This window comes from Sinocyclocheilus anshuiensis, unplaced genomic scaffold (genome assembly GCF_001515605.1).
Source record: "Sinocyclocheilus anshuiensis isolate Anshui unplaced genomic scaffold, SAMN03320099.WGS_v1.1 scaffold434, whole genome shotgun sequence".
In the NCBI taxonomy this organism is placed as follows: Eukaryota; Metazoa; Chordata; class Actinopteri; order Cypriniformes; family Cyprinidae; genus Sinocyclocheilus; species Sinocyclocheilus anshuiensis.
The window spans coordinates 686,080-697,125 of NW_015544145.1; the positions used below are offsets into that span (position 1 = coordinate 686,080).

The following is an 11,046-nucleotide window of genomic DNA, read 5'->3' on the forward strand; positions in this document are numbered from 1 at the left end:
AATCTATAAATGAACAGATGCAAAACGTTGTTATGGGTGTGCATAGACACCTGTATCGTCTTGGCTGTTGAGAGAAGACTGTGAGGACCGGTCCACCAGGTCAGGCTCTTCTGGACCTCGCAGGCATTCAGAGACGGAGAAATGACTGCTGCAGCTGTTCTCGTCTGCCGTCTGCGCAGGTTCAGTCTCTAGCACAGAATCTCCTTCTCCGTGGCTAGCAGACTCCGAGCTCTTAGCTTAAGGACAAACAGTGACAGAAGATATATTACATACATTAGTAATGTGTGACACTATGTTGAGAGTAGAAGACTCGCATAATACACATATTACTTTTTGCATACGGTGAAACCAAAAAATAGCAAGCAGTACACTAGGCATTACACTCCAACCTCAGCCAAAATTATATTGTAGCACAGCATTAACACTGCAGTATGCATCAGTATAAACTTTGGTAAATCTAATTCAAAACAATCCAGACGGGCTATACACTCTCCGTAAACGCGATATACCCAAGATGATGGCAAAGATCCAGTGCTGCTCTATAGATGGCACTATTAAACAAAGGTTTCTGGGAAGAGTGGATGGACTCTAGTGCCAGGAGGGTCTTTGTTTCAGTACAAGAAAACAGCAGATCTGTTCTTAGCTTGAAAATTAACTGCAGCTAACTAGTTAGGCCTGTCTTAATGTAAAAGCCTAAACATTGAGAAATGCGGTTGCTGTACCTGCCAACTCTTTCATCCCTTCAGTCCCTTCCTCTTTCTCCTCACCACTGGAAGACGATGTCACAGCATTTCCCGTGGGATCCTGGGAGTCAGATTTAGTCGGTATGGCTGAGCTGGGTGCAGTGAGCTCAGGAACATTAGTGCTGCCCACCTCAACAGTCGGGACAGCTGAGACTGAGGCTGAAATATCAATGGACCGATGTCTTTAGTGTTTTAACACTAACAGATGAGAGATGCAATGATTTGGTTGTCGTTTCAAATGCAAATGATGAGGATTGTAGCTGCGTTTGAGAAGAGTCAAGATTACCACACACTACAAGTATTCAAATAATGTCGAAGAAAAACTTCTGTGAAACGTCTGTGAAAGAGTGCATGGTCTGGAAAGCATTGCACTGATTTCTAAGCATCACATTTGCAAATAAAAAGCTGAAATGCTCTTAAAAAGAGTGAATTCAGATACATTTTGAATTGACTGGCCTGTCCAGTCAATTGTGATTAGCAGGCAATAGACACACTACTATTCAAAAGTATGGAGTTGGTAAGATTCTCTTATGAGTCTCTTATGCTTACTACGGCTGCATTTATTTGATTAAAAATACATTAAAAACTGTAATATTGTGAAATATTTTTACAAATTAAAATTATGGTTTTCTGAACAAATACATTTTAAAATGTCATTTATTCCTGATACAAAGCTGAATTTTCATCATCATTGCGCCAGTCTTCAGTGTCACATGATCCTTCAGAAATCATTCTAATATGCTGATTTTCTCAAGAAACATTTCCTATTATTATCATCAGTGTTGAAATCAGTTGTGCTGCTTAATATTATTGTGGAAACAATAAAAAAATGTTCAGGATTCTTGAATGGAAATATTGAATAGAAAATTCAAAGGAACAGCATTTATTTGAAACAAATCTTCTGTAATATAGTGCATGTTGTTTTGTCACTTTTGATCAATTGAATGCATCCTTGCTGAAAAAAGTAGTAATTTCTTTATTTAAAAAAAAACATACTGACCACAAACTTTTGAATGGGTGGTGATGTAAGTATTTAAAAAAATTGCTTCAGACCGATTCACTAATGAATCACCAGCTTGAACAATTCATCAAAAGAACCGATTCAAAAGAACAATTCACTCACAAAATGACCACTACGGCTCGCAAGCAAATTTAAAAAAGCTCTACAGAAGGGTCACACTGTAATATTTTATGGGAAAAAAAATATTTCAAAGTAAAACTAGACAAATGTAAATTAATTATAGAAATTCCCATGATTTTTTCAAGCCAGAAAAACTATTTAAAAATTTCCTGATATATCTAGGTTTTCTATGATTTACATCCTGTAGAAATGATAAACATCATTAAAACACATGCTAAATATGTCATTTCAACATTTCAGCAATATACTGAAGATGATGTATGAACACCACAAACCAGTCAAAAAAAATAAATAAATAAAATACACACAATTTGAATTAAACAGACCCTGAATCACATGAAATATCATGAGTCACAGGAATCTCTCTCACCATCTGCAGAAGTTTGCTCATTCGTTGCATTTCCGTTACTGGAGTCTTGTTGTGGACATGATCCGTTCGAGTTCATCTGATCGGCCGCAGCTGGTTCACCAGCCACAGATTTGGATTCCAGTCTGGCCCTCTCGGCCTCCTCTGCCGCCCGTCGCTTCACCTCCTCAAGCTCCGCTTCCTGCTTGGTCTTCAGACGGTCCAGGATCACATCTGGAGGAAATGGACAGAAGAATACTCTCAAGATACTGAAACAGCACAACAGCTGTCCAACATGTTTCTCTAAACAAAACATTCCTGCTTCCTATTTATACATGTTAAATTGCTTACAGGGAAACTCGTACAGGTTTAAAATAACTTGAGGAGTAAATGATGACAACATTTTCATTTTTGGGTAAACTATTCCTTTTTCTCTCTGAAATGCAGTTTCTAACAAGTTATGTAGTTTTAAAATAACGACTTGCTTGCCTCGAGTTAGCATTTCAAAATAGCACATGAATCAAAGTTTGCATGCAGGAAACAAAACGAATGCATGAAACATCTGCAGCTTGATAAATACTTTCCCACAAAGCCTCTACAAGATGAATCTCACTCTAGTGCAGGTGGAGCTGCTTTTGCACTGCTAAAAATAGCTGAGCGGAAAGACACCTTACAGTGATTTACACGACAACCATATTGAGTCAGATATAGTCACTGTATACTATGGATGGAGTTTTGCAACATGGTTTGCATTAGGGTTGTGACGGTGAGGAAATTTTCCCACCGGTTAATCGACGTGTGACAAATCAGCACCGTCTATCGCGGCAAGCCTAGTTTGCATCTTAACATAGTTCAATAAAATAAGGTAATACAACAATTCTTTACATTTTCTTTTTGACAACTTCACTGCATGTTAAATCTGTGAAATGGAAGTCCTTATTTGCAACGGGACTACATAAATACTTTTCATTTACCATAACTGGATGTATAAAAATCCAGATACAGACACACTGGAAAATAACGCTTTTTTTTATGTAACATTATCCTTTTATATTGCTTATTTCATTTAGTACTTACTGCTATTTACAAGAAAAAGTGTAATTTTGTTATCTAGTAATGCAATACAGTAATATTTTAATACTAAAATTAAATAAGTATTGAAAATAATATAAAAAAGTAGTAAAATATAATAAAAAATACTTCACCAAAAGTTCACATAGAGCAGGTTACTAAATGGTTAACAAATGGTAATTTGTTCCACAACAAGTCAATTGAAATAAATAATGTTTATTGAAAAGGCTTAATTTAATTACACGTAATTTGAATTAAATTACCTTCACTGAGAATTTTCTGAGTGTATTTATTAACGCTGGCCTTAGTCTTAATATCCTAACCTGTTATATGTTAAATATGTTATATGTTATTACATATAACAGTTTAGGATTGTCTTAAATACTTTTAATAAATAAAAATGCCCACATACGTTTGGAAATTAACTGCTGTCATTTCCATGCAAGAACGCTGAAGTCTTACAGGGGTCATATTAGTGCTTGGCGGTATGACCAAAAATTTATATCACGGTATTTTTCAAAATTATACCGGTTTCACGGTACATGACGGTATTTTTTTTTCATGCATGACCGGGTGTTAACCATATTTTCTACTGACTGAGAGAGGAAATACTGCAGTATATTGACTTAGAATGCCCTATTTTACTGTCATGATGAGTGAATATTGTCAAAAAATACCACACTAAATAGTGGCTAAATACGACCCCTTTTAATACGTTAACCAGGAGTCACTCTCATTTATAATCGCGGCAACGTCTGATAAAATCAACATGCATCTACACTAAAGAGCGGCTATGCGGTTGTTTTGTTTGTGCAACGCATTTTATGGACGACAGTTTTTTGAACCTAGAAGAGTACAAGGCTGGCTGTGCACAAAGGCTATTTCTAAAAAAAAATAAAAAAATAAAAATAAAAAAAAGGGTAAATTCCGACTTTGCTATGACAATCTGGCGCTTCTGATCAGCGACTGCAAGTATGTTTTGTTATTAGCTGAAGTATTTGCTATTGACTGTTCAAATGCGGAGTTTTGCGCAGCGCAGAGTAACGCGTCGTGTGAAGGAGGGGGCTTTGTTGAAAACGACGTGTTTGAGAGAGGCGGGGCATAGAGGACCTACAATAATATACAGTATTTGAAAAATAATGTGTTTTTTGACCATTAAAGCATGTCAACAGATTCTGTTACATCAAATACACACAATAATGATCTTTAAAATAGCATCATATGACCCCTTTAACTTCCACAGAGCAGACAAGAGACCAGCAGAGTCAGCAGTGTCGTGTACTATTTAAAACGGGAGAAAATGAGTGTGGGTTGCTAAAAAGATTGTTGATTCAGACAACCTGTGTGTCCATAAATACGTTCTTCAGTTAGTCAGACATTAGGAATGATCAGACATCTGCTTAAAAACATAGCAACTCAGAAATGAGACAATGACGAACATAACGTTCAGTGGTCACCACTGGTCTCATTAAAACAACAGCTAATATTCATGATCCTCAAAAAAAAGGGGGCCTGCACACATAAATTTAAACCAGTAATAAACAAGTACAGGATATCAGCATGTATTTTTTAATAAATAAAATTAGAAGCAATAAACTTGATCTCATACTTGCAAACAGTTTTAGAAAAAAACTGACAAATTAAAAAACAAACAAAAAAAACAATGCATTTTATTGAGAGTAAAAATAAATCTAAAGTTAGCATTTGAAAAAAGAAAAAGAAAAATTGCAATATATTTGATGGAAAAATCAAACAAACAACACTTAGCGACTGTCAAGTTGAATGTGCAGGCAACTTTTTTTTTACCATCTTGGAATGTGCATTTCCAAGATGGCAATAAAAAATGAGCTATATGATTTGAGTACTCTCTTACCATTGGCAACGGTGAGGTATGCCTTGTTATTCCCCCGGGCCTTGTTAGTGAGCTCCTCGGTAATGTCCATGTGAGAGTGAATCTCCTCTCTCATCTCCTCCAGCACAGAGCAGAGGTCATTCTCCCAGTAGTCTTTATCCAGAAGCTCCAACATCCCGGCCAGCTGGACTTTAGTGCTGTAGTACCAGGTCTCCTTGTTTTCATCCTCACCATCTTCCTCTCTGAAACGGATGAAAACGCACAGGTTACGTACATTCAATACAGGCACTCGATAGACTTTAAACCGTATTTTCATGTTTAGAAAACCTAGTGTGAAAAGTAAGTGATGCATTCAAATTTTGACAACCACAAATAGCAACAACAAAAAAAACTTTTCTATTTTGGCTTTCCCTGAAATAGGTTGGAGCACCAAATCATTGACTGAAACTACTTTTTTCCGATGATGCATTTTAAACCATGCCAGTAGCTGGGTTTCTATCCAAAAGCGAAACTAATCTTTTCAAAGTTCACAAAAAAAAAAAAAAACCAATCCTAACTTAGTAACCGACAGTAAATAAAACAAGGCAAGCACAAAAAAATGGAGGCAGGACTGCAATTTGTTACGACTGGGCAAGTGGGACTTAAAGGGGTCATATGATGCTATTTTAAAGATCATTATTTTGTGTTATTTGGTGTAACAGAATATGTTGACATGCTTTAATGTTCAAAAAACACATTATTTTTCAAATACTGTATATTATTGTAGTTCCTCTATGCCCCGCCTCTCTTGTAGTTTTCTACAAAGTCCCTCCTTCCGACAAGCACAGATTCTGCTCTGATTGGCCAGCTGACCCAGTGCAAATGTAACTCCCCTTTCCATAATCGCGAGCTTCAGCTTTCAACATAAATGTGAAGACAGTACATAATGTCCTTAGATTTACCATCAGTTCAAGCCTGAAAGGGGAACAGAGTCGCGTGACAGACACAGTGATGATGCTCGTATGTATTTGCAGTACACAAGCCGCGATTAAGAAAGCTGACTCCACTGTGATGTGACCCTGTCTCTCCCTCACGCACACACACACACGACGCGATACTCTACACGGTGCAAAACTCCGCATTTGAACAGTCAATAGCAAATATTTAATCTATTAAGAAAACATACTTACAGTAGCTGATTCCGAATAAGCGCCAGATTGCAGTCATAGCAAAGTCGGAATTGACCCATTTTTTTTTTAGAAATAGCCTTTGCACAGCCAGCCTTGTAGGCTACTCTCCTAGGTTCACAAAACTGTCATCCATAAAATGCGTTGCACAAATTCGAACATCTGGGTTGTGCTGTTCTGTTGTAAATAAATCTTAACCAATGATTCCTCTTTGCATATACTTTCGGAAGGCCAAATAAAGTGCTTTTGCTTTCGCACAGAAACACACAGCGTCTCCCTGACATGGCTGCATCAACACTACTGCGGTTCCTGAAACCACGCCTTCTTTCTTTGCAAGAACATTTGGGCGGTATTACGCAAATATTTCCACATCGTGACATAGACATGTGGGGGCGTGTTTGAATGAGGTGTTTTAGCCCGGTCTGGACCAGTCTTCTCTTTTAGACAGAATAAATTCTTTTGTGGGAGACTTTGAGCTTTGTAACTCTGCAGATCTTATACATGCACAAATAGCTACATAACACACTAAAGAAAAAGAAAAACATAAATCGCATCATATGACCCCTTTAAAGGTGCACTAAGCAATATTTGAAAAATGCTTTTGACCACAGCGTCGGACCGAGTCCCAAAACGCACTTGTAGCCAATCAGCAGTAAGTGGGTGTGTCTTGTAATGATAGAGAGAAGAGAGCGCTCAATTTGAGTGCACAGGGCAGATATTAGCAGATCAACTATAGATAGAGAGAGATGGCAGATAACAAAGAGAGGGAAATATCAGAGAAACAAAACATTAAAAAGAAGGGCTACGATCAGGCAAGAGGTAAGAATCGCGTGAATATCAAGCGCAGGTTTCAAGCGGTGGAGAGAACTCAAGGAGCGGCAAGGGCTCGAATCGGATGCCGAGGTTGCCTTGTTTTTTCTTCTTGATCGGTGAGTAATGTTGATTTTGCTTCGTTTCACACAACTTATCCGTGTTGGCTTTTGTTTGAATATTCATGCGGGTCATCTTCACTTGTTTCCGCGATCGTCGTTGCCATGGTTGTGTACGTACATGTAGGGCTGAGATTTCAAAATAGGGGCGAGGTTTGGGCTATGGGCATGTCTGTTTTGGTGCTTTCAAATATCAACATCATTTGGCAAAAATCGCTTAGTGCACCTTAGGGCTGGGTAAAAAATCGTTTTCAGTTAATGGACGGAACATTGAAGGGCACTTTCCCTCCAATATATCGCAATAAGCATTGTGCTTTGGTACTTTTAATATGAAACTAAGTCTCAGATTTCGACATGAATTGTCATAAAACTTAAAAACTTCATTAAGTATAATTTTAACAAATCAGTCCATTTTAACCTTCAATATTATAGTAATGTAGTACCAACTGACTCTCATTAATATTTTACAACGTTAGTTGAGAGATTTTTTTTTACTTGAGAAAATTTGGCATGTAGGCCTACTGTACCTGATATTTATCCAAAATAATCGATATTGAATCGAATCGGTAATTGAATCGAATCAAATCGCGAGCTTGTGAATCAGAATTGAATCGAATCGTGAAATGTGTGTCAAAACCCAGCCCTAGTGCACCTTTAAGGCTATGTTCACACTTGGCATCTTTTTTGAACAGAAAAAGTTGACATGGGCGCTTTTTTAGTAAAAAAAAAAGCTGGTAGTCTTTTGGTTACAAATAGCAGCCGAGGGCGTCTTTCGTTGCTATAACAACAGCTGCAACAGTAGCCTAGTGCTGTGTGGTGCAGAAATGTCGAGAAAGATTTAAGTTGGCTCTTGCGTTGGCTTTTTGATGTTAACGGGGAGGAGAAATTCGGTTCACAGCGACGTTTGTGGGTGCATGACATTATACGGGGAAGGAAACTAGTACAATAAGTCTATCTACCGGCACCTTCTCCATTTTCTCTTGTTTTTCTTGTTGTTAAGGAAACGACAGGTCTCGCTACTCGCTTGTCATTGGTCAGCTGTTAAAAAGGCGCTTGACGCAAGTCGTTTTTTCAGAAAAGTTTAACTTTTTTCAACTTGAAAAGAAGCTCTGAGCTGCAGAAAAGCTCAGAGTTTAAAAGAGTGCTCAGGACTTCTTCGAAAACACGGTTTACTCCATAGGATTATAATGTAAAACAGACGCAGGCAGCTTCAAAAAAGATGCCAAGTGTGAACAGTCTTAATGTTTGCTACAGTGTGGAAAATAATTATTTGATCCCCTACTGATTTTGTAAGTTTGCCCACTTACAAAGAAATGAAGGGTCTATAATGTTTATGGTAGGTTTATTTTAACAGATAGAGAGAATATCAAGCAAAAAAATCCAGAAAAAAACCACTGTACAAAGGTTATAAATTGATTTGCATTTCAGTGACTCAAATAAGTATTTGATCCCCAAGCAAAACTTGGTGGAGAAACTCTTGTTGGCAAGCACAGAGGTAAGACGTGTCTTGTAGTTGGTCACCAGGTTTGCACACATCTCAGGAGGGATTTTGTTCCACTCCTCTTTAAAGATTCTCTCTAAATCCTTAAGGTTTCTTGGCAACTCAAAGTTTCAGCTCACTCCACACATTTTCTATAGAATTAAGGTCTGGGGACTGGCTAGGCCACTCCATGACCTTAATGTGCTTCTTTTTGAGCCACTCCTTTGTTGCCTTGGCGGTATTTTGGGTCATTGTCATGCTGGAAGACCCATCATCCATGACCCATCTGAAGTCGTCCTGTACCCTTAGCAGAAAAACAGCCCCAAAGCATAATGTTTCCACCTCCACGCTTGACTGTAGGGATGGTGTTCTTGGGGTCATAGTCAGCATTTCTCTCACTCCAAACACAGCAAGTCGAGTTGATGCCAAAGAGTTCAATTTTGTTCTCATGTGACAACAGCACCTTCTCCCAAGCCTTCTCTGAATCATTTAGATGTTCAGACAGGCCTGTACATGTGCCTTCTTGAGCAGGGGGACCTTGCGGGCACTGCATGATTTCAACTCATTGCAATGTAGTGTGTTACCAATGGTTTGCTTGGCGACTGTTGTCCCAACTGCCTTAAGATCATTAACAAGCTCCTCCTGTGTAGTTCGGGGCTGATCCCTCACCTTTATCATGACCATCCTTTCCTCATAAGGCGAGATCTTGCATGGAGCACCAGACAGAGGGCGATTGATGGTTATTTTGTATTTCTTCCATTTCCGAATATTCACACCAACAGTTGTCTCCTTCTCAAAAAGTTTCTTTTATACTCATAACAAGTTGACATTAGGAGTAATTTCTTAAAGTGACAGAACTAATCTGTGTTCCACTTGGGCACGTAACCAATCTGTGGGAGCCATAATTCGTGCTGGTTGGTAGGGAATCAAATACTTATTTTACTTACTGAAATGCAAGTCAATTTATAACCTTTATATAATGTGTTTTTTTCTGGATTTTTTTGGTTGATATTCTGTCTCTATCCGTTAAAATAAACCTACCATAAAAATTATAGACCCTTAATTTTTTTGTAAGTGGTCAAACTTATAAAATCAGCAGGGGATCAAATAATTATTTTCCCCAATGTACATCAGAATTTATTCTGCAAATGTGTTTCTATCTCCCATTATTTGCATTAAATCTTTTTCGCACAAGTCAAAAACCACCTCAGGCGAGTGTAAAAACTTTTTTGAATTAAAGGATTTTTTTCCTCTCGAAATTTGATGTTTCTATCACTCGTTTCTGATGCGATTCTTCAAAATGCTCATAAAAACAGGGTGATGGATTTCATGCACGCATTGTGGAAACAGGCAAACATGCTTCACCATGACTAAACATTATGCAGGAGTAGCAATATGTGAAATTTGTTTGTAAAATTTCAAATGGAAGCTTGTTGCTGAAAAACTACAACTGGATTCTCATATGTGAACATGATACCCTGAACAACACTGCGAGTTCAATGACCTGTTATTTACACTTTCAGTTTCTGAATAAAAACTTCGATTTGGGTTTCAGTGTTTTGCTAAAAAATATAATTTTGGTGCAGCACTATAAAATGTCGTAAGTAACTAATACGAAGTTGAAAAATAATTTAATAAAATATTGTTAATATTTATAAATATAATTATTTATAAATAGCTATGACAATGCAAATAATAAAAAAAGTTTTCAATACTTACAAAAACTTTCACAAAGATGTCAACATGTGAACGACAGGACCACACCTTTAGAAAATATCATGTTATGTGCTCATTTATTTCATGTGTCTATATTGAAACTGCTTAAATGTGACTTCAGGAATATTATCGCCAACTTTACTTGCATGAATACATAGGGCTGGGTATCGAGTTCGATACTTTTTAGGCACCGACCGAATTGCCTCGATACCATCGAGTATCGAAAAACGTCTCGTCGTTCGGTACCAAATTTCGATACCTAAGGGGTTAATCTCATCAACGTCAGTGAGCCAATAAAGGCCCGGGTATACTTCACTTTCCGCGTTCCGTTCCGTCTCGCGCTCAGCCGTGTCCGCACAGCTTTCAAAGTATAGAACGATACCCAGCCCTATGAATACAGTAAACTCACATAAAGCATTATATACTATATAGCAAATCTGCCTGATTTTTTCTTATTTCATCGCAAAATGCAACTATATTTATCACCCAGCTCTTTATATAAAGTCGGATATATACATATCGCCAACTTTATCCACATTCAAACAATATACTTGCGTAGAGCGAGAAATATATAAATATATATATATATATATCAACCCTCT

General features: G+C 37.6%; 1 protein-coding gene across 1 annotated transcript in view; it reads right to left on the minus strand.

The window, feature by feature from the left end:
- LOC107695144 (nucleosome-remodeling factor subunit BPTF-like) overlaps positions 1–11,046 on the minus strand; it is a 47,001-nt gene that overhangs the window by 31,082 nt on the left and 4,873 nt on the right. The window contains exons 3-6 of the mRNA XM_016494958.1: positions 5,175–5,395; positions 2,255–2,464; positions 723–902; positions 51–236 (exon numbers count right to left, since the gene is read on the minus strand). Of these exons, the coding sequence (XP_016350444.1) occupies positions 51–236; positions 723–902; positions 2,255–2,464; positions 5,175–5,395 (797 nt within the window). The remainder of the gene's footprint in view (positions 1–50; positions 237–722; positions 903–2,254; positions 2,465–5,174; positions 5,396–11,046) is intronic.